Source organism: Aptenodytes forsteri, unplaced genomic scaffold, assembly GCF_000699145.1.
Source record: "Aptenodytes forsteri isolate BGI_AS27 unplaced genomic scaffold, ASM69914v1 Scaffold193, whole genome shotgun sequence".
Classification (NCBI taxonomy): domain Eukaryota; kingdom Metazoa; phylum Chordata; class Aves; order Sphenisciformes; family Spheniscidae; genus Aptenodytes; species Aptenodytes forsteri.
Window position 1 is genome coordinate 8,853,084 of NW_008795405.1, and position 25,160 is coordinate 8,878,243.

The 25,160-nt window shown below is 41.0% G+C and overlaps 1 protein-coding gene across 5 annotated transcripts in view; it reads right to left on the reverse strand.

Moving 5' to 3' along the window:
• The window catches only part of FOXN3 (forkhead box N3), a 135,192-nt gene that overhangs the window by 11,867 nt on the left and 98,165 nt on the right, over positions 1-25,160 (reverse strand). For 2 of the 5 annotated variants that reach the window (XM_009280765.2, XM_009280766.2), the window contains exons 5-6: positions 13,700-13,765; positions 2,096-2,204 (exon numbers count right to left, since the gene is read on the reverse strand). In XM_009280765.2, coding sequence (XP_009279040.1) covers positions 2,096-2,204; positions 13,700-13,765 — 175 coding nt within the window. The remainder of the gene's footprint in view (positions 1-2,095; positions 2,205-13,699; positions 13,766-25,160) is intronic. The other 3 variants (XM_009280767.2, XM_009280768.2, XM_019472489.1) reach the window with 2 other exon arrangements.

The window sequence follows — 25,160 nt, forward strand, 5'->3', positions numbered from 1 at the left end:
AGGAGTGGCTGGAGAGCAGCCCTGCAGAAAGGGATCTGGGGGTGCTGATCAACAGCAGGCTCAATATGAGTCAGCAGCATGCCCTGGCAGCCAAGAGGGCAAACTGCATCCTGGGGTGCATCAAACACGGTATAACCAGCCGGTCAAAAGAGGTGTTTATCCCACGGTATTTAATGTTGGTGCAGCCTCACCTTGAGTACTGTGTGCAGTTCTGGGCCCCACAATTTAAGAAGGATGTTAAGGTACTTGAGTGCGTCCAGAGGAGGGCAACAAAGCGGGTGAAAGGGCTGGAAGGCATGTCCTGTGAGGAGCAGCTAAGGACTCCGGGTTTGTCTAGTTTGGAGAAAAGGAGGCTGAGGGGTGACCTCGCTGCTCTCTTACAGCTTCATGAGGAGGGGAAGTGGAGAGGGAGGTGCTGATCTCTTCTCCCTGGTATCCAGTGATAGGATGCGTGGGAGTCGTTCAAAGCTGCATCAGGGGAGGTTTAGACTGGACATTAGGAAGCATTTCTTTACTGAGAGGGTGGTCAAACCCTGGAACAGGCTTCCTAGAGAGGTGGTCTATGCCCCAAGCCTGTCAGTGTTTAAGAGGCATTTGGACAATGCCCTTAACAACATTCTTTAACTTTTGGTCAGCCCTGAAGTGGTCAGGCAGCTGGACTAGATGATCATTGTAGGTCCCTTTTAACTGAAATAGTCTATTCTATTCTAATTCAAGAGAGAATATTCAGACCACTATGTCCTCCATTTAGCTTGGACAACTCATAAAAACTATATATAATTAATGATCTAATAGTCCTACAGCTCTGCAATCCCCACTGGAGCAGAATACAAGTCCTGGCTAAAGCCAGCGGCAAAGCTACTGAAGATGGTTGACCTCCACTGCTAGTAAGGCCAGACTGTGGTACAGCAAGATGGAGAGGAACTCTGCAGACTTCTGGAGGATGACCCTCAGGGTTGCATCCCTTCAGCATAGAAAATGTGAAAAACAGCTGAAACAGTTGCCCATCAAAAAATATGGATCTTATTCCAATTAGTGTCTTCCCCTCTATGCATTTTAAGCATCAAGAGTAAATTAATGTCACAGGTTCTCTCTCTCTCTCCATTTATTGGATGGAAATACTACACCCAAAGGGCTAGACACTGATTCTGAAAAGGGATTAAAAAAAAAAAAAGAGCAAATGGGAAAAAAATCCCAAGTAAACAATAATGGGATAAGCAGCTATCCAGATACTTTATTTCACTGTCTTGCATCCTTTTACTGAGATCAGAGGGTGTAATTGGAACAGCCCAGCAAAGTGGGGTCAGCGCTAATTATGAAACCCCACCCAGAACACCCAACTGCCTGAGCTGAAATAGCTTTTGCAGATACTGAGAGTTCTGAAAGAGAAGGGCACTGGCAGCACACTTGACCAAATTAATCTCTGTTGTGACTGACTGAAAATGGAGCTACACCTGAGGCAAATTGTTCTTCCACCAATAAACCATCACTGCTTTAATTAAAGCAAATGACTGAACCACAGTTCTTATTGCCATCACTAGATGTCTCTTACTGCCCTGCTTTCTGAAAAAGTTGAGTATCTTCAAACAACATTTTACCCTTGAATGTTTCAGTATAACCTTGAAACAGAAACTGTTGTAAAAGAAACTGCCTCACAAAGACCCAAGTTATTAACACAATGACAGCTATACGTTTAGATATCTTTCAGAATTTGCTTTAATATTATTGTTATTCTTCTCACTGGTATTTAATCCAAAAGGTCTTTAGGAAAAGGGAGGGAGGGAGGAACAGGAAAAAGCATCTGCACTTAGAAAAACAGGTCACTGCAGGAGGTTCTCACCATAAAATGCCTGCAATTTGCTAGTGAAAATAAAACTGCTTTTTACAAACCAGTGTGCAACAGACAGATATGCTATGGCTATCTTGCCAAGAATGATAACGCAAGAATTTTAGGTGGCAGAGTTTTATTTCGTTTAGAACCTCAGAAGTATTAGCACGCAGCAAAGTGTCTGTTGACCAGAGCTTACATACACTTTTACATTCTCTGCAAAATACTGATTTATTTCATAAAGATCCTGCAATGAGCCACTCTTACCTTACTGCAACAGCCATGCTTCCTATAGGGTTGATTGGCAATGGCCTGGCTCCAGGAAATATTCCTCTACTCAGAACTCGAGCTCCATTTTGTATCACTCCCGGAGGAACTACAAAAAAAAACAAAAAAGGAACATTTTTTCTTTTAAAGGAAAAGTTAGAAAAATGTAGGAGCAAAGTGTGGAACTTAAGCTTTTCAATGAATTGAGAAAACATTAGAGAGGCTCACGTAGTACACTGCTTACCTTGAACATCTCAGCCTCAGTTCTTGTGAATGCCATGCTATTTCCAATGCTATTTTCATGGCAAAAAATTTAACAGCAACCAATGATAACATGCCTTGTGGAAGCCACTGCCTGACCCAGTTGCTGCATATCATTCCTTGTACAACCGAATCACTTTTGTTTTGTAATCGCCGTTCTGCTGGGAATGCATGTGCTTAGAGTCAAAACCAGCTATGAGCATAGATGTAACTATTTCGTCTACAATAAGAAACAACAACCCTCTACAGATAAACAGAATATAAGCACTTCACTGCAAGAACACAGGTCATAGCTTTTTATCATCCCAGCTTACTTTCTGAGCAGCCATCTCTTGGCCTCTGTCTCCTGCAAAATAAAATACTAACTACAAATGTGGATTTACCAGGAAAGCAAAGAGAAGAGGCTAAAAAGGCATTAGCTCCATACCACTAATTAGCCCCTCTCTCTTGCCACCGATGACCTCTGTCACCCCGCCTGACAGCAGTCATGTGCCTCCAGCACACGGCTGGGTCACAGCCAAGCCTCCCCTCATCCAACACGGCGCGCTGATGCCACTGACACCGAACTGCGTAGGTACTGGCCACTACAGATGAGAGATTTCACTGGGGCCTTTTAACTTGGCTGTATATTGAAAACTGCAGCTCTGGCCAACAAGATTTTAACCTACAACCGAGTCCTTCTCTTCTATCCAGGCATGTTTCCGTGTGCTGCTCAGCCTCGGGCAGCCAACCCCCCAGCTGAAGGAATAGCAGAGGAAGCACTACCAAGGCACCACCAAAGGAAGAGTCTGTCCTTAGCAGGTCCTCAGCATTTTCCTCCTCCACTGTGGGATGCAGGACTGCTGAATGCAGTCCTCATCCTAGGCACTTACTAGGACTTATGTGTAATGCCATTTGTTTGCACAGCTATTATGTCCTTTCAGGTTGGAACAGTAACCTCCAACAGCCTCAACCCGAACTTGCTTCTTTAACGTCCACAGCTAGCCAGTTTGCTCACTTTTTCTTTACTATAAGTCATCGTTCATACTGTAACTTCCCCTGATGGGGAACATCCAAAAAGAGAATGATGATCATTACTCTGGATGTATTATTTTTAAACATACAGATATTGTACAAATACATATAAGACAAATGTAAACCATATCACTTCATATACACCTACAGAATTTTATTTTTAAACAAATTACAGGGAGACCAGAAAAATCATTCAGCCTAAGAATCAACACATACACTTTACATGCCCAACTTCAAACGCTCACACCCAAAAATATTAGTGTATTCTGAAGCAGAGAAATGTAGTCTCAGAAGTACATTACTTCTAAGCTGCTGAGGTACATTTCAACTTCCTATCAGCACCAAGCCAGATCCACACCTCCCTTCCTGCTATCCTGATGCTCACCTTGCTTCACTCCAGACCACACAGATTAGTTCTGGGAAAATAATCTTCTCTCTCCTGCTGGTGAGAGCACATCACCCTCCTAATCAAATCCTGTCACTGCGTTATACCCACCCTTGCTTTTGAGCACCTCTGAAGAATAGGTCATTTATATTTAGGTGCTTAAGTACAGCCTCAAATGGCTAAAATTACAGAACCTACTTTATAACAACTAGGGTCAGCTTTCAATGACCAAAATAATTTAAAAATTGCTTTTTGCTACTTATACTTCACTACTTTGTACACTTTTTCCTCCAGCACTAGATTATGAGAAATCGATCAAATCTGTTTCACTCAGGGGACACTATCAGGCTTTCAATGCTCCGATGTTTGGGTTTGTAGATATTGTAGAGGAATGTTATCTTGTTAAAAACTCCAAAATCTGAACTTATTATATTTGTTTCAACAGCATGACCTTAAGATGGCCAAAATACCAGTGTCATAAAAGAAAAGCAGTCTGCTCAAGGATATGGCTAACCTAAAATGCACAGATAACAGGTAAATTCAAAGCAACAGATAAACCTACTAAGTATCAAGAGATGGATAAAAAGACATCATTTCCAATGGGCATGGTTTTTCCAACAGGCTTTCAAGAGGGACAGATTTTGTATTGCACTACACAGTACAGTTTCTCTACATTTACAAAGTCCCGTTAAAAGAAATGAAACAGGAGTTTTGACCAAGAAAGATCCAGGGATTTTCTCTTTACTGTGATACAAACCATAGAGTTTTATACTGAAATGAAACGTTTATGCATACACACAGAGCCACATGTCAGTTAGCTATGGATGTTGCCTAAATACATATACATATAAAACTTCAAAGCAAACACACTGACAGTTCTACTGCAAAAAGAGAGCAACAGGCTCCTCAATGCCCAAACTCTTCTTTCCATGGTTACCTAATTATCCTGGTCTGTTGGCAGAGTTAGCTGATGCTTACCTTATCCTCCTCTCCTACCCTCTCTTTCTGCCTTACTGACAACTCCCATTGCTTCTTTAAAAAATCCTGTTCACTTCCCCATGACTTCTCTAAAAACGTTGTCTCACACCTTTCCTTCTTTACCTTCTCCGAGTTTCCTTTTTTCCTGCACTCATATATATATATGAAATACACTGCCAAGTCTCATAGCTTAGACTTTCTATATGTTGACATCCCCACTCGAACCCATCCTCCATCTTCCTCAACCCTTTGCAGGTTTGTAAGTCACAGTGTGCTATTCAGGAACACTTTCTTTGAAAGCTTCACATTTAAAAACATCCCCACCTCAACACACACACTCCACATCTTCCCTTCAGGAATTAAAAGTAGAATTTTGCTGTCCTCTGAAAATATCCCCAAAGAGACAACTTGGTACCTATTCCTGCCTATGACATTCACTTCAATCATGTCTGGTCTGTTCAGCGTGCCACCACTCATTGAAAGGCTTCAACAGGACTATTTGTGCCAGAAGAGGTCTTAACTTTTCTCTGAAGTACACCACAGCTTTGTATATTGAAATCACCACTCAGAATTCACTAATTATTTCAGCTTACAACAGCAGTGTTATTGCTCCTGATTTTTATTTTTGTTTCCCCAAACTCTCTAAATTATGATGCAGCAATACCACTACATCACTAGTTAAGTTATGCAGACAAACAGATGCAAGGGATCAACTGAAGAAGGACACTGGGTGATGCAGTGTATCCTTTCAGTAAACATCTGGAACCATAATTAAAAAAAAACAAAACAAAACACCACAACTTGCTGGTAAATTAGTTTCTGTAGCATTCTAAACCTAAAATGAAAAGGAGGATCAAAATAATTCAATGGTAGAAGTTACTAATTTCTAGTTATCCACATAACCGATGTACCACTCTAAGACTGATCTCTATTGCTCACGCATCTCTACTCGTAGCATTTAAAGCATCAGTACCCATCCTTCCCAAAATGACACTAATTATTTTTAAAAAAATCTATTTATATAAAGTGCTAATACATTGTCCCTGGTACTCAGACACTTTCCTTGCCTTTGTGCAGGCTGTATGAAGATGGCTACTTATTATCCAAGGAATTATTTTCACATGTTGGTACTTTTGAAGGGTTGTGGATTATTTACTGGAAAATACATGGCGCTTTCATTCCAAAGATACATTTATGCCTTACAAGCTTTAATTACGTTTCAAAACCATACTTTGAGGTGAGGTATTTATATTTTAGATTGAAGATTCAAGGTGTGGAGGTAAGATAATTTACTCTAAGCCATATCATCAATCGGTGCCAGTCCAGACTAACACCTTACAGTCCAGACTCCTCTTTTCTAATGCTTCTTTAACCAACAGTACAGGCAGGTTACATGGTTCCCAATTCGTAGGCAGAAGCGTGAAATGTAATTTACACCTTTTCTGTGCAAGTGCCGAGAGACGTTTATGTCTGAGAAATTCAGCTAAAGAAAACAATGCAAAAAGATCTGTGCATCTGTGATAAAGGCTTCCTCTTTCACAAAACATTCCTAGTGAAACTCAAAGAGTCTGAAACAACAAAATCATTATTCACCTTTCCGCTTTCATCACTGCTATGTTTTCAAGGAGGCATTGGATCTCATTCTGCTCTCAGGAAGCTTAAACCCAGGAAATACTTCCACTGGAGTAGAGTTAAACCGTGTACAGAGAATCTGCCCCTGATCTGCTGCATGAACGGGGAAACGATTTTTGGATCTCATGCTGCTCTGGTGGAATTCTACAACCTGAGTAGGATCTGCCAGCATTTCAAGTCTCCACTGACTAACTGTGGAGAGAAGCAATGCATCCAATGTCAAAAATCAAGACTGCATCTCTGAAATTCTCCAAGGGGGAAAATGATCTCTCTGTCTTTTCTAGCAAACTTTCACATTACAGTTTAACAGACAACAAAGTGAGTGCCATGTAGGAGAACATACCATAACCTGAACCCATCAAAACACTACTTTCAAATAGTATTAGAAAGATCCAACAGAAGTCCTCAAAAATCCAGTGTTGTTTTGTAGCCCGTACTCAGCCTCTGAAGGTGGAAAATAAGTAGAAGGCCACATGATCACTCCACAGCCAGCGCAGGACTGTTTCAATTCAGAGCATGGTCTTGTGTGCATGTTAGCTGCGTAGAATATCCCAAACTATGGACTTCTTTCATCACATCCCTTGACAGATTGCATCCATCTCTTACTTGCAAGCGTGCGTGCAGGTAAAGCAAACTTCCCCCATCCAGCTGAGCTAACAACCTCATCCAAGACCTTCGCAACAATCAAAACCACGTTAGCCTGGGTCCTTCCCTGAAGATTTGATTGTCTAACACACAATATAGCAATTTGGCAAAATTGAAATGGAAAAGAAGGAGGAAATACTCAATGGATAGAGCATTCACGGACACACTGACACCCCAACAGCTCACTAAATAAGGAAACCAACTTCTTGGTTAAATGTTGGCACATGGAAGTTAAATGAAATGTCAGCGCTGAAAGTGATTTGTTGTAAATCAAGGAAATGAAAAAGAAAGGGGTAACAAACATGTTCTTTATGTCATCTGGGAAACAACCATACACTTCATTAAACTGTCTAGCTCAAGGTACCCAACATTTAGACTAGTGAGGAAGACTGAATAGTATTTATTGAAAACGAACTTTAAAAAAGTGGAAAATTAGAGTATGAAGGTATCCTGTCGGGACAGACTGGTTCTCTGCCTCTTCCGTCATCATGTGGCACATGCATTTATCTCAAGTTCTCTTCCCTGACCCATCTCTTCTAGCACAGAAGAAATCATTATAGACAAGAGAGACTCAGTTTCTGCTAATATCTGTCAGCTTCAGCTTCTTTCTGCCAATCTCTCTTCCAGGACAGTGTATAGCAAAATACTTCATCTCAGGCTTCAAGAACTGAAAATAGGAAATTGCTAATGATGTATAATTGATGGGATAACATTTGCTTTTGGCAACTTCTGATATCTGCCAAATGTGTAACTTTATTCACTTCAACTCTTTTATCCCATCATTTGGTGGGATAAATCCCATTTATTTGATGCCATCTGCCTAACTTCTTCCATTTTACTGCTCAAGGACAACTTTACAGCTCTTAAACTCCACTCTGTAGTCCTAACAAACTACAAATCAAGGATGCATCCAAGAAGATATTTACTCTAAACAAAAATTTGAGGGGGCGGAGAGAAGTGTATCCTGATAATCCTATCACACTCATACCTTGTCTAAGGACATTTTTTGATGCCATCTGCCTAACTTCTTCCATTTTACTGCTCAAGGACAACTTTACAGCTCTTAAACTCCACTCTGTAGTCCTAACAAACTACAAATCAAGGATGCATCCAAGAAGATATTTACTCTAAACAAAAATTTGAGGGGGCGGAGAGAAGTGTATCCTGATAATCCTATCACACTCATACCTTGTCTAAGGACATTTTATAAAAATATCCGAGTTATTTTTTGTGTAAGTAGAAAACCACGGCTAGCGATTCTTCATTTTGGTGATGCTGGAACTGCTCAACAACAGACTAAACCATGCTGCTAAATCAAAATATGAGGAATAGGGAGAAAGAAGTAGAAAGTATTTCATAGAAGTACGTTTTCTTTCCAATTCTATTTCCTCACTTTAATGACTTAATACTGAAACACTGAAGTAAAAAAAAAAACAAAAACCAAAAACCTCTTTAATAGAAGTTGAGGATGCCATTACCCCAAAAATCCCAGCAACTGGGAAGTTTCAACCCTATGAAAATGTCTTTTCCCAATTTTCACTTTGACACAGAATTGTCAGCAAAAATAAGTTTATGAAAAATTTGACAGTCAATGATTTATCATTTTCTGATATAAAAAGTTAGGCTGGAAGCTGTCTAATAAGTTGTAATAAGTGACTTGTCCACAAGCAGTACAAACAGAACATTACAGTTATCAAGTTTCATATACGATAAAAAGTCCCAAGAAAACAGCATGTTCTATTTGATCCAATTTGGAGGATTTCTGTTATTAAGCAATTTTATATCAATTTTTTGTCTTGATTCCTGCAAATGTATCTTCCACATATAGAAGCCACTTGCATTAGCTTAAAAAGCAAATTTCATCGGGGTACAAATTTAGAAGTATAGAGGTACAGTATTAGTAGATCTCTTTAGGGAATTACTTCTCCTCCCACCAAATTTAAAATATATGTACCTATTCTGGGGTTTATATGCTTTGAGACAAAGATTAATAAAGATTTCCAAACCAGAGAGATGTTGATCTCACCCTTGGAAAGCCTGCTTTGTTAAGAAGCACCCAGCAAAACTCCGTGCTCATTATCTTCCCAGACATCTTTACCACAGCGCTTCAGACTCCTGTAAGGAACCACCCACAAAACCAGTGTTGCCAAGTCTCCTGAAGGCCACCACTTTCCAGCTAACCTGGGTGAGTAGTGGTGAGCAGTATCAAAAACAGAAGATGGATGTTCAGAGCTGAGGACTCTCAGTTTCCTGGTTTCTACCCAAACCCTGTCTGCAAGCACTGTTTATAGCTGTTTGCAGTATTAAACTTCAGCTTGAGCAACGTACTTACATTTGTGTGCAATTCCCAAATTATACAGCAACAGGCAAAGGACTACTCATGAATTTGAAGCCATGTATAATATCGCTGAGTCAGGAGCTTCTTGAATTAAATCAAGATTTCCAGTATAATCACTTTGACTGCAGCATTGTTTCACCAGCAGTAGCAGCAGCAGCAATACACTACACACACTCCCTTCTTACTGGTCCTTCCCTCAGAGTAAATGGTTCCAAGTTCAGAATGACCTCACCAATTAAGAAGGTATGCTACTTAAAATGCTTACAGTGACTTGAACCTCAGGAAGTCCAAACACTGCAAAACCACCAAAACCAATCTCCATTTTATTCATGACAAAACACAATGGTTTGGCAAGACTAAATGACATGCTCAGGATGATACACTCTTAAGAGTGACTGGAGTGACAGCTGGTAACGTTTACTTTCAAATCACTGGTAAAAATTGAAGTATTGAAAATCTTAATAATTGTCCAAAACTAACCCACGGGCTTCACTGAGTTAGTAGTCATGACTTCTAAATTGAGCTTTACCATTTGTTCCATTTACCATCTCCTTTTCCTCTGCGCACTCTGTGAATTAGATTCCCATCAGGGAAAACAGGCCCAGAAATTTGACGCACTTGCCCAAGATGGCCCAGCCAGTACCCAGTCCCCTGCGGGTCAAAATACAGTTTTCAATGCAAGTCACATATTTTGGAATTAATATTAATGTACTGGCTACTAATAAAATCCAAAGTATTTGTAACTTGTGATAGTTGCTAATGAAGAAAGCAGGTGTTTCAGTTGCTGTTTCTTTTTAAACACAATCAAACCATACAAAACGATGAAATACAAGGACTTCCATAAACTGAAGCAAAAAAAGTATTAAAACTATGTTCCTACATGCCCTTTCTTAGCATATCACACTATCCTTCATGCTTTATTCTTGGTGCCAGCTGGATTGTATGTTTCAGTAGAGTCTTGCACAGAGCTGGCTACTTTGAACTTCTGCCTTTAGTTACAATCTAGAAGTATTTGCTCTGTGAAAATACTGCAAAGTGTTAATGTTTTAGAAATTGATTTCTGATGTCAACACCCCAACTATAATTGCATTATTTCCGACCTTTAGTGACAATGTGAACAATCAATTTCATGAGTCTATAAAGTAAACCCCCCCCAAACACAAAATAATCCTAATAACAGTGTTTTACTCTTCTATTCTGCCACCTTTTTTTGCATGAAAACTAAAGCATGGTGTGATTGGGGTAAATGGCAAGCAATGTTTATGCCAGCTCAGACACCATATCAGGATTTCATATAAAAGCAAAAGCTGATTTTAAAATTCATGAGTGGTTGTTAGCAGTGTTTCACACATGGGTATGGAATTTTAAATGGTCATTTAAAACCATAAAGCTAATTAATCAATCTGTTACAAAACAGGAATAGTTTACTCTGGATTTTCTAATACCACTGAGATGGCATTCCTTTCTGACAGACTATATAAAGAGAATAAATTTTAATAAGACTTTGAATGATGGCTGGGGCTAACTTCTTCCTAAAGATGCTTTTAGCATCCACATTGCCTAGATGAGCACGGATTTTTATCCTGCTGGAAAGTTAGCTTTTAATCCAAGATGATGCCTTCAAAGTCAAAAGCTAACACATGTAACCGTCCACACAAACATGAATCCAGACTCTGCCAGAATCCACTTTAGAGGTATCCATGTTTCACGATGGTTAAATGTTTGTGGGACAGGCAAAGGCCTTAACGGACTGGAGTTTTAAACTTTCTGACTTGTCAAGTTGTTATACTGTGAAATGACACTCAGGTTCTGCCTCCGTCTGACCATCTTTGTTGTGGAAGTAACTGGCACACTCGGAGTCAGACTCTCAGACCAAAAGGGGTTTTCAGTCAGGTATTAACACCTTTTGGCCAAACTGTAAACTATGTCTCTCCCTCTTCAAATCACTTCCAGGCAAGCTTGTCTTCAGAAGATGGGGCATTTTGCAGCCCTGATGGCTTGAGCACATGCTTGACACCACAGCCTGATACGACGAACGGAACTCTAAATCTTCAAGGGATCAAACAGTACCAGCATGCTTACTGCCCTGATCATTCACAGCTTGATTTACAGACCACTTGTAGTCACCGACAGAGAGCAGAGAATGAACTGTGAGCTTCTAGATGATGCTCAGCATTGCGATGAAATTTTTATAGCCCAATTGCCTTTTGTTTGAAAACTAATTTTAAATGTGATTTTTCATGCAATTGTTTCTTAATGTGCAGTAGTAATTAATATGCTTGAAGTTGCCTAAGATTTTCCTAACATGGTAGGTAAGTGAGACCCAACTGCAATTCATAGGACAGGCTGATTTACTTCCTCAGGTACCCATTCACACACACACACAAATATTTCTCATTTGTAATTCAGAGGATCTCTGAGGTTACGATAAAAACTTCTGCCCTTTCCTCCTGGCGCCAGCCAATTCTACCCAATGTTTGGAAGGATTCATGAACTCTGAGCAGACCCTGCATTTCAGTTTAAAGGCACAGAGGAAGGCCTCGTTATTTGCAGACGTTAAGGAGGGAGCAATGTGAATGAGGAGCTTTCTGCTTTCATCTCCCTCTCACTTTTGATGTCCTGACACAACAGCCCACTGGGAAGGTGACATGGAGGGAGAGATATGCCAAACTCGTAGAAGGCTAGAATTTCCTTCCTCAGAGCAACCTCTACAAACTAAAATAGCAATAAGCCATTTGCCAGCCTGCAAGCTATGATCTCTATGAAATGGCAGTGCCCAAGTCTCCAAATCATTTCCATGCAAACACCTGCAATGCTGGCAAACATGCGCATGTGATAAAAATCTGCAGTACGTTTAGTACATGCAGCTTACTATGGATCTCCTCCCTTACTTGTCTGCGATCTTCTCTTGCTCTCCAGTTCCTCCAGGAGTTCAGATTATTCTGTGTTTTTCCCATCCTTTTCCGTGCACATAGTGCTTTATTTCTCCTTCCCTCTCTCACATACCCTTTTACCCCTGCACTCTCATTCTACCCCACCTTCTTTTCCCCTTTTCTCTGCCCCACAAACCTGGCTTCTTTAAATTTCGGATCCTTTGAAGATCTCTCATTTTATTCTTCCCACTAAGCCAAATGATAACCTCCTCTCCCCGATAAGATCTTTCCTTTTTCCTACCTACACATAGCTGGGATTGCTCACCCTTTTACTGTGCGCAGTCCCTGAAAGCTGTTCAGGAGAGGAGGACAAGGACCACTCTTCTCTCTTTCCAGAACAGACAGTTTCTTCGTACATCGTGCTCTCCCTTGAGAGGAGCTTCTCAAGAGGCATTTCTCTGGCAGGGTCACAAAGCAGGCTGACAATAGCTTTCCTCAGCTGCACAGGAAATGCTTTGATGGTAATTGACTCTCTTCCCCAGGCAGAGTATCAAAGCGCAAATCCAGGCTTCCCCTGGAATTTGGATTTGGCTGCGTGAGCTATAACAATAGCGGTGATGCTAGACAGGCTTGATAATGGCTTCTATTTTAACTTCTGCCTTTATTTTTTAGAGCTGCCTGTCACTTGGCATTACTACCATGCTTGCTGACCAGCAATATGTTTGTTTTCTTGTACTCTCTGCTTTTGTACGGTTGTATTACTCTACGGATTCCTCTAATACCTTCACTGCAAGCTCTGTGGGGCAGGATGATTCCCGCCCTATTTGCAAGCCCAGTACAGTAGGGGCCACGGCCCCTTCAGTGCTGTGTTAGTACACAGCATCAAAACCTCGGGTCCGGTCACAGAACAAGGAAGACAGTATTGGCAGGAAATGAGACCTTTCCTTGCTCCCCGGAGCCTGCCTACTGCCTTGCATCAGATAGAGCAAAGCAGCAAAACGGGCAGGATGTGTGCAAGGAAGGAGTTGAAACAGTGCCCAAGTGAATGGAAAGTATCCAGATGGCTGTGGTAACTCACACGATGGGAGTCAAATCAAAACAAAATGAAAACAAAACCATATGCCATCTACCCTTCGCTCTCTTGCTCTCTTTCTCTCTCTGCCTTTCTCCTGGCTGTTGCCCCAGGTCTTTCTATCAGTACGGATAATAGTATGTTACTCAATTATGTGTATGTCATGAATAACAATAACCCCTCTTTTACATTAGAGATCATGGATTACTATTATTCATGTAACAAAGAATGTAGTATGAACCACAAAATTATACTCATGTAAGGGTCAAGGAAGCGTAAGGGTCTACAAGGGAAGTTATATTTCTTCATTAAATCCTTCTTTTTATCTGGTATGCTGTATACTTATAAAAGAGAATATTAACTTTACACGTCTATGTTGCTATATGCTATAGAAATATCTACTCACAACCTGCTTGTATCTCAGGGGGAGTATTCAAAAGCATCATGGCAGTGGCAGCATCAATGTCAGGATCTGGAAAAATCAACCAATAAATACATTATTTACAACTGGGCTAATCTTCTTGCCCCCGTTGCTAAACTATAGGTTCAACCAAATCTCTGCAGTGAAAAGGTATAAGAGTTCATTATTCAGAGGGCTCGTTGATCACACATTGAATTTACCCCCAAACTTGCATGTAATCCCATTGATACTATTAAGTAGAGCGCAGCGATGAACGTCACCAAACCGTACTCGTGTGTGCATGATTCCTTCGCTGTTACCCTCATGAATTCACTATTTAGTTCTGTGGAGAGTATTTAGATTTTCTTACAAAGGATCTGTGAAAGCAGATGCAACACCACAATTTGGAAGCAACACACAGGGATGAGCTGACAGTAGAGTGGGAAAGCGTAAGGAACAGCTACACCTGAGCAAGTACAGATGACACTCAGTCATTTCGATTTGTCGGTAAGGATTTCAGCGGTGTTTGAGAAAGTGTTGGAAGCCAAACTGCTACAATTAAGGGGGGGGGGGGAAACTAGCATTTCATTGAAGCATCAACTTATTTGCATCCTCATCCATTGTCACTTTAATATAAGCAAAAATCATCGGCCGGCTGCTGTTATTCTTAAATTGGTTTCTGAATCCATCACGAACAGTCAGTTGACAGATGGTAAGTTATAGAGACAGAACAAGATATGATCCTTTTATAACTATATTCACTTGCTTCACACACAGCAGCTCGGCTGCTATGGAAATGTAGGTAGCTATGACAACAGTAAACAACCCCAGAACGGCCACTGAATAAGCTGAAAAGAACATCTGCCCCAGCAAAGCGTCCCAGCTGCCCTGGGGCGCAACTTGCTAATCGTGCAGTGATGCCGCGTGACAGAGAAAGCCGCCTATGCCATGTCCAAATAAATGAAGTGTGCAATTGAAGCAGACATAAAAACACACACCCTGGCCGACTGCTGCCTCTGCGCTGCTAAACTGAATGACTAATGAGTATGCATTTGTTGTTTCGTTTTTTTTTTATTTTTCCAGCTTGTCAGTATTTATACTAAATTACATACCAAAAAATTCAATTTACTGCTAATAGCTTCATGGCACTTTATTTTGGCTATTATGTTAGAAAATTACTTTTCACTGTTAAAAATATATGTATATTGTACCTTTATATATTTCAAATCTATTGCCAGTAATGTGATGTGGTATAAAGTCCTGCAATTTATTAACAGTACAAATGACGCAGAGAGGATTTCAGTATCTGTTTAAGCAAAACAGAAATTCACTTGACCGATTAAGGAAAAAAAAGGGGGTTTTTATTAGTTTAAGTATGTACTATTTTTCCGTGAATAGCTGGAAACACACTTCTAATGGCTACTCTCTTATTTAATTGCTGAAACAGTAAACAGAGCAACAGTGTAGCAGGGGTAAAACTAAAATTGAAGCAGCAGCAGACTAAATTAGTGTAAAAGGTGCCCACATACTAGAAAGCAGGTGCCCATCTGTCTCCTGCACAGGTCGGCACATCCTTTTCAAAAGTCACCAGCAGACTCCTCAGAAAAGCAGCTTTACCAACTTATGTTCATCTTCAAGTCTGAAGATACAGCCAAAGCAATATTCCCGCTGCGAGCATCTATGCTAAAAGTGCCATTTCCAAACAGCTTCACTCCTGAACACGTGCCATGTTGCAGGACTGGGTCCATACAGCACACAGCCCACATAGCAAGTTTCTCTTTAGTCAAACTGAAGAGGGATAATCTATCTAACATTAAAAAGCAAGACAAAAAGCAAAGAAGCCTGAGAAATAAAGCCAAACCAAACCAGAATTCTCCCATCTCTTTCATACCATAAAATCAGAAGATTGTTAGAAGTTGAATTTACTGTATCATAATTCATACAGCCAACTTCAGCATTTGTTTATCAGCTGTTCCTAAATTTTGTTTTCTTGTTTTACTTTAAATAAGGTCCCACCACTGGGTAACATTGTAGCATAACGTTAATTTTGCTATTGAAAGAACAAAAGGACACAACCAGAAAAAACACATTTCCTGCTGACTTCGGGTTTTGTCTGTGTAACAAACTCTGTGCTTTGAGATAAAATTGATGCAATCAGTTTATCTTGAAAGGTGCGTTCTTAGCCTTCGGACCACTAATGGTACCACCGTGTTTCTGTAATGACTTCACAACACTAACGAGCTGTTTACAACACACAACTGCATCCACAGCAGCTGTTTTCCAAAGCACAACCATGATTCAAGCACATCCACACCTGCTATGGCATCTAGCTCTGTTCCCATTGGTATATTCTTGAAGGAACCAGACAGCTATTCCATAATGCCTTGGCAGAGGTAAGAGGGCTTGGAGACACGCACCCAGGGTGGTGTCAGTAGGATCGAGGACACTGTGCTTTGGGTTGTCCTTCTGCAGAGAGGAAAAAAAAAAAAAAGGAGGGACTGGCTGCATAAGGAAGTCAAGGGCTGAGGGCCAGCAGTCAGAGACCACACAAAAAGGCGCAGAAGCAACATCCGAGGGCAAACTGAAAGGCCAGTTCATTCTTGCGCAGCGTTTACGCTCGCAATTTGCAAGTGTTCTCCTGAGAAGGACATCAAGAAGAGCCAAAAAGTAGTCACGAGGAGCAGCACTGAAGCCAGGCAAATGAAGGGCGTCTTTCCTTGGACTGGCATTTCCTCCGTAGACTCCTGGTACCCACCAGTGCCCCCACGCCGACTGCCCTTTCCCCACAGTTGGCGCCTTGGTGAAGTCTCTTCCACGCGGATCCTCTCATTTGTAGCAGTAAGGGCTGACCTCGCATGGCAGCCCGACCAGCCTGGTAACTGGATCCTCTCCCTTCTACCCGCCTGTCTGCATTTGTGAAGCTGTGGATTTCATTACTGAGATCTCTGCCCTACCTGAAGTCTGCGATCAACACAAAGGCTCCTGAATTTATTAACAGTGGGTGGTTAGTGAAAAATGATTGCAGGAACATCTTTCCCTAGGAAACCAGGTTAAAAATAACTACATACAAAGTTTTGGAATTTAGAAAATTAAGTATTTAAATTAATGCATTCTGGTTTCTTTTTGATAATTAAAGTGGTGGCTTGACTGCATACACAAACTGTATGTTCATTTTTTGCTAGTGGAAAGCAGAAGATGCCCAACTTTCCCAGTGAAAGAGGAAAGTAAGGAACAACAAAGAAGAGGAAGGATTGTGGGTGTTGTACGAAGAAGGAAGAGTACGTCAAAGTCTCAAACAGGCAACATCGGAGAGTGACAAAAAAATAGCGGCAAAAATTGCCAGCAGCCACAGCTCTCCCTAACAGATGACTGCCGTCTATATACTCAGTGCTTCATGCTACAATCTGAAGTTTCAGTGCTTGGTCCCTCATCCACCAAGTGTCCTTCACAGGGTTATCAGAACGGACCTGGAAGAAACCTTAAGCACTTACACAAACTCAGAAGGCATGAAAGCATACATCCCAACGCAGTTCAAAGCCAACAAGGGGCAGGAACCCCACCACTGCTGCAGAACCTCCCCTTGCAGTGGGAGCCTACTGTTATTTTTGCCAGCATTGCTTTCAAAGACAAAAGTTCTTTTGATGAAGACAGTATCAACAAAGGGTAAGTCACAAACCTCATGGCAGGTCTGTTGGCTGCATTTTAGATTCAAACCCCTCTTCAGCTAAGTGTGCCAAAGTGACCACCAAATCGCTGAACAGCATCTAGTTCTTTCACTGAGGAACTAACCTACAAATTATCACTCTGTGGAATTACTATCTAGTCCATAATGTCAAGACGTGCTTTGAGCCAAACTTCACTCTGCACATTACCTGTATAGATCAGAATCTGTCCTGCACAGGCATGTGAAGTGGCGAAATAGTAGGCATGAAATATTTTGGCACGAGATTACACACAAATGTTCAGCAATGCAGAGGATAACCCTCAGGTAGCAGGCTGTTTACTCTAGAATTGACAAAAAATAATTAAAACCGAACAGGGTACCTGAGAAAGCCGGATGTGACAGCTGTCCTTTTATTATGTTTGTGATCTCTGATCAGAGTTCATTTCATAGAGAGAGGAAGTGTTTTATAGTAATTCATATTATTTTGATATTTTTATTTCAAACTTTGATCTAATTTCACTGAATGCTTCAAGTCCATCCCCTTCCAACTAAATCATAATAAAAATTAGGATAACACGGTCCCTCTTGATTTTGCTAGAGGGTATTTATTTTTATAGCCATACTATGAGGTTTTAAAGGAAATAGCAGTTGAAGCAGTTCAAAGCAACCATGGCCTGAATTTTCCAGCACAGATGCCTAGAGAGGCACTTAAGATGCATATTTAGGTACTACTAAAATGTTACCGCCAACTGACGTAAAAAATATAGTTAGTAAATAAACCGCACCATCTGTACACTACAACCATTGCCATGTTATCTCATCAGGAAGGAATTTATAAGATCTTCTTTTAATTTAAAGTTACTACCTCTAAAATAGAACTATTTTTGTAAAGAATTTCACTTCACCATTCAGTATGCTAGCTTTTGGCCCCTTCTGCTTCTGCCTCAGCACCCTCCACTGCTTTTTTCCATTCAAATGCTCTACTCTAGCTGGAATGCATAAAACTTGGAATGCCACTGTACTCAGAAGATAAAAGTCCAGTTTATTCCTTTTCTACAAGATCAGTCTTTTTATTCCCTGCTTCAATTCCTAGCACAGCTCATTCCTACATGTTTTTTGTGATCTGATTCTTTGATATTTTCAATTTTCAGCAGCAGGAAAATGTTGCAGAAGCAACACTGTCTTCCACCTTTTACCTTCAGGCTTATTAAACTGCAACAGAGCAAATAGCAGCTTGCCCCTATATAACTTGTCTGCTAATAGATGTGCCTTTTGCCTTCCCACAACATGATGGTTAACCTTGGTATGAGTCAGGTTAGGTCAAAGACATAAAGAATAATTAATAGAGTTAAGACTTTTTTCCCCGTTTTTTTTTTTCTTTTCCTATTTTTAATGTATTTTGCCTGATGACAGAATAAGAACATAGCTGTTAAAATAAAACTGCAATGTGCAAGATAGAAAGAAATACCTGAAGAAAACTGTAAGTACTGTAACTCTGTCAAACTCCTCGGTGTAGGATGCCACTGAGTCCACTTCTGAAATATTTAAATAAGGTTGAGTAGAGCTCTTAAAATAAACAGAATACTTGTGGAAGCATACGGTAAGCCAACAGGATTCAGAACCAAGATCTTGGGAAGAAACAAGAAATTATATTCATACCTCAACAACAGTGCACGAAAGACCAAGAATGAGAATTCTGGAAGCTATATAACAGAGGCCAGGAGGAAGCAATTTCACTAGCAATACAAAACTGGTCTGTGGCAGTCACAGTGGTTCTCCCACTCCTTTGAAAGGATCTAGTATGAGACACAGAAGAAGAAAGGTACGGGTCTAAACGAACCAATAATTTTTCCCGTTTTTTAAGTTCATTTCCAGCACTGCCAAGTAAGCTATGGCACAAATTATTCTGAGAGGTCTAATTTTCAAAAATACAGAACATTTGTAAAAGAAACCTTCTTCCTGCTCCTCTAATTTGTTAAATTTGTACCGTCGTGAAGCTACAGATACAATTTCCATTCTCTAACAATACCATTTTATCAGCTGAAAAACTGTATAAACAAACAGTTACAACATATATTCTTGTTAAAAATATTAGCTTTAATAAAAAGAAAGATAGGAGGAAGAGTTACAGAAGGTCTTACACATGCCCAAACTCAGTGGTTCATCTATCATTTGCAAAGCTGTATGACACCAAAACATATCATTCTAACTTTTCATCTCTGTAGTAAAGATTAAGATCAATTAACTGTTAAAAGAAAGACTCACAACACTGATATATATTTTACCAGTGCAATACAAAAAACTTTTAAGAGACAGCTGAATAAAGAGAGATGAGATATACATCCTATGCATGAAAATGGCGTATTATAAAACATTCTCTGCTTAGAAACAGGGCGGAGATGTTTGCTTTGGTTTTGTTCCTTTATTTTTAAAATAATTTTTCCTTTTGGTATACATTACTGGCAAGCTTAATTTTCAGTGCTGAAGGATGTGAAAATAAATTTTATCCATCACAGAGGCAACAGTAAAATCTTTTTTTGACTCCATGCAGCCTGTGCAGCTTGTAGTACTGAACAGAAAACATCAGCTAGAGAAAGCACTAGCCAGTGAGCCCAGCACAGAAGAAGAGAGAAACAATTTGCTGTTCCATCATGTACTTACCTAATTTGTGATCAGGAATTTCAACCATCTTCTTAACTGACTGCTGCAGCCTCAGCTTCTACAGTGGAAGATGGGATTATGAGGGCTGTAACTCCTTGCAGCCTTACAGGTTGCACACGTATTTTTTTTGACCAAAGGATACACATACACACAAATACACATGCTCTTTGTCCCCAGTTATGCAGATGTCTGTTATCTCTAACTGGGACATCAAGGTCATCACTGCTCAAGCTCAAGCTTTCATGATGGCCCTGCTGCTAACAATAGGTTTTTCTTCCAGCAAAGTGGGAGGATGGCTGGCAGGAGGAAGCCGTCCACAAAACTCTTGACCATTTAAGACCAAATAAACCATACCTTATTGTCCCATACAAGTGTTTGTTGCAAGCACTCATTTCCCTCTAATGCTATTTCAAAATACATTCCTGTCCACCAGACCCTGAGAACCAAGGATGTCTTTCAGTCCAGCATGCACAGGACATGCTGACTGGAAAAGAACCGATGCATCTTGCACAGCCCGAGTGACCCTTGCGGAAATGCTTACAAGTCCCCCCCTCTCTCAGCCACTGGTTCTGCAGGAAAAGGTGGCTTTTGAGTACTTTCACTGCAAGATGAGTCTCCAGGACGGCTTCACCCCAAACATCCCAACTACTGGAACCACCATGGCACAACCCACAGCATAAACACAGCAGGGGAAGGCTGGGGGAGGCAAACAAATTCCACACCGGATTCAGGGTCCAGAAAGGGAAGGAGGAAATGTCAGATAAACATGAAAACAACAGTGAGAAAGGTATTTCAGGGATTTGAAGGAAAAAAATGCTACTAATGATGAGAAAAGGGGTCAGGCATGTGACACTGCCAGTGAAAGGACTGTATATAGTCTAACTAGGGAGCCAAATGTAGTCTAAAACCAAAAACAAGAGCAGAAAAGGTGAACAAAAAACCCAACAGCTAAAATAGTTGTGTGCTAATAACGCAGGCAGACTGACATAAAAAAAAGAGGAACTCAAGGCACGAGTGTTATTACAGGAAAATTCACAAACAGGGTAGAACGGCAATTATTATTGAAACAGGTGTCAAAAGGTCTGTGCTTTTCAAGGAAAAGAAATACGGGTTTTCTATGGAAGGATACTGTCATGCAATAATGAAACAGCAGACTTCAGAAATAAAGAAAAGAGAAGAAAACAGAGTATGTTTGGAAATGCTGTGGAAAGATGGTCAAAGACGACTTCTAAGAGAGAGACACTGGGTCTGCTCTTGTCTTCTTGCACCAGATATGGATCTGGATAGAGCTCTGCATCATTAAAGAAATGGGCATTATGTCAACATGGGAGACCAACTTCACAGTACAGACTGGAGAACAAATGCTATTAACCATGGTAAGGGCAGTTATTCCTGGATGTGACAGTTGACAAGTTTCTTTATCCACGTTGCTGAATGAACAAGAACAGATTCTTTTCTGCTTTTTATCTTAAGTAACGAGAACAACTTTGGAACAGGGGACCATGAAGTGATTCAGTTTAGATTAAGTAGGAAGGATAACAGCAAGCCTAATTTTCTTTAAGATCTAGGATTTCCAAAGAGCAAGTTTTTATGAACTAAATGGTTTCTCTGAAACCTCTGGGAAATAGACTGGGCTGAGGAACTCTAGACCTCAGCTTGCGGGAGGCTGCAGTTCCTCCAAGTCACTGCGCAAAGAGCTCTCTCCAACTTGTATCCTGAGAAAAGTAGGAAAGATTCATTCTTTGGAAAAAAGAAGAAAAAAAGCTAAAAACCCAAGCTGGATAACTGAACCGACACAGAAACCTACTTTAGGAGAGAAAACAGAGAGCTTGGCTTGCTCAGTTAAGCAAAACAAAGGCAGAAAAGAAGTAAGACTCTATGAATACAATGAGGTGACCACAGGATGCAGGGCGGGGGAAACAAGGAAGAAGAACTATTAAGTTTAAAGACAGCTTCAGTGAAGCAACATTGGTTGAAGACAGACTGGTAACCAGAACATTTCTAGACAACACAGCAACAGTATTTTGGAAAACTCTTCTAACAGGAGCTGGAGCAAAGTAAAAAGATTGAATGTGAGTTTTCAGAAGTATTTACGCAGTGTCGCTGCTCACAACGTGACCCAGGGAAAGGGACTCTCCAGAAGCTGCCTGCCAAACTGTGCTTCTCTAGGGCAGGTAAGCCCTCCGCAAAACACTATGACAGAGAGGGAAAGAGCACAAAAACACAGTCATGAAGAAACTATACCAGTGGAAGCCTATTTACACAGAGGCTCATCTACCTAAACCTGCAGAAGCACCAGGATGATGTCTGACACTCCAGAATCAGACTTCGCACCACTTCATGACAAAGCCGACCTGCAAAAAGCTTAAAGGCAGCGCTATGGAGGCACAGGACCCATACCTATCAGCTTCCAGCATGCCATGTGCCCTGAGCTGCTGAACTCAGGCAGGATGCCTGAAGCTCGGTGGCTATCTGCACTTGGAGGAGAGCGGCACAGAGCTGGAGCCTCATACCTGACACTCAACGCAGTGCAGAGTGGTGATGTAAGCCCACAGCTGTCATATGTGGCCGGCCTGAGCACTCTGGCAGCAGCTTTAAGCATGTAAGCGAGACTCCCGGTATAATGAAGAGGAGCTGGCCAGAGGCTACTCCAGTAGCACTTGAACCACGGCACTGTGAAGGAAAACCAGTGAGCAAGCCATGCGAGACCTGGCTTGCAAGTGGTCTCACCTCTCCCATTGCACTCCCATGCCTGCATATAAACTTCTGTTCAGACTCTTGCCTTCTCTCTTCTGCTCTCCTCTGCAGGACAGCAGAGCAGGTCCAGGCAGGAAGGTGCAGAGAGGTGCCAGCAGGCAGAGCCTTGTACGTGGAGGACTGGGAGAACCAGAGGGGAAGGATGGTGGCCCACAGCTTAGGGAGGTCTGTGCACAGGGGCTTCTTCGTGAACCTAGGAAAGGCTGGGAAAACTGGCTGCAAGCCCAACAGTTCCTACTCTGGTGTACGCTGTGCAATCCTGGGTTTCAAGGCGTGGATGTAGGCAGGACAGCTAGAATTGCCACCAAAAGTATGTTTAAAAAAACAGTATAAGCATGACCAACTAGCAGGTACACAGACCGGCAGGTATGCAGTCTGCTGGGGCTCAACTCCATACCACACAGCCATGACAGCCAGTCGAGGCTTGCCCTCCAGTTTTAGATTAGGTATGTTTTCCCCAGGAGGGACAGTGGATAAATGGAGGTGTGTTAATGCTAATTCTTGAGTAAAGTCACACCTGAGAGAACAGATTGCTTTTTGTTTGTAGAATTATGTCCAAGACAAGCAGGCATATTATAAAAAAAGAAAAATCGAAGTCCATACCATTTATTTCCCTTCTTCCTGAGATTGAGACCAACTAACAGTCACTAGTATGAATCAATCAATAAACAAATAAATCAAATTACTAGTTTTGAAAACCTATTATTAAACACATTGGAAAACCCTGCTGGGGCAACTCTTTCTCCCTTGCCAATCTTTTGCAAGTGTATCCCCATTAAAGACCAACAGGACTAGACACAAACTTACCCAAACAAACAGAAGCAGACTAAAGCCTATTTTCCATCTGAGCACCTGACAACCATTATTTTGCATTGCTACGAGCCAGCTCCAGCCTGTACATGGAGACACTAAAGACTCGCCCAGGTCTGTGGATGACGGCTGAGCACTCTCCCCAGGGAGTGATGTTCAACATGGCTAGAACAAGCTGCTCTTCTGCTTCTCAGAAGGAAATCAATGGAGGAGGGAAGACAGCCCCAGCAACACTGCCATCATCTGACAAAACTGGTTCCACTCTTCCTGCAATACTCCTTCTAAAACTTCTTTAATTTTCAAATAAAGGAAACGACAGAAGAGCAGGAATCTAGTGTTTAGGGCCTTTTGACTTTTTTTGCTGGAGAGCTTCCCAAGTGGGCTGAGAGATGAGATGCAAGCCAACGGTAAGGCAGTGCAGGAACTAACGTCGTTTTTGAAGAATTATTATAAAGACGTATGAAAACAAAGATAGCCTTTGAAGATCTTGACATTTCCACTGCAGATGTCTACAAGATAACCAATGGAGTAGCAGAATTACTTTCTCATTACAACAATCAATATTCTGAGACCATACTGGCCTTTTTTAGTGAAAGCTCCTGCTGAAAGCAACACAGTGAACATAAGCTGCCTGAACACCGAAGAGACTAAGAGTGAAATTAGTCAGCCTTAGGTTAGGGCTTTAACTTAGCTTAAAAAGCATACATAATAACAGGATTTATTTAAAACAACTGCAACGCAGTTTGTTTAGACTAAACATAGCATCCTAGTTATTAGGGGTTTTTTGTTTCTTACTTCAATACTTCATAGAAGAGATTTTGTAGAAGATACATTGCAGACCTGTAAAAATCTATCAAACTTGCTTTCGCTTACATTTTTCTTGAATTCGGTTGCATATGCATCTCAGATCTTCCAGTAAACACTTTGCTAATGCAAAGATTTAGTACCATCTGCGCTATATAGAAGCAAACATCTAAGTTAAATATTGGCTTCGCTGGATTTTTTTACTTAAACATTTCAAAAACAGAGGAAATATGAAATACCATGAACTGAAATGTGACAAGAGAATAATTCACTCGAGTCTCTAGAAGGTGAGCACTCAGGCAAGACTTTGCAGCTAAGTCACATTTACAGGCCCCTTAAATGCTTCTAACATGCCAAACTGCTATCATGTAGCTCCTTTCTAACCAAAACAGTTTAAACAACCTTTTACTTACTATTATCTGTTACGTTTTAATTAAAAAAGAAGGGGAGACACAGGATTCCACTCTGATTTGCTATGAATGATGCTGTTCAAACTCCTTGGACTGTCAATCACTGCTAGCTGACAGGCGAGATTATCGGAGAAGTAAGGAATGAGTGGAATACAACCAGAATTCCTTTGCAAACTCTTTCAGATCCTCAGCTGAAAGGTGTAAAGCATATTTACTTCACAAAACAGAGTGGTTAAGCTAAGGGGCTCTTGTCCCGTTCTCTTTATGCGGTGAACGGGGACCCAAACTGACCACGTGCACAGGCTGTGCCTAAAAGAAGTTGGTAGACATTTAAAAAAAAAAAAAAAGAAATGATTTTTTA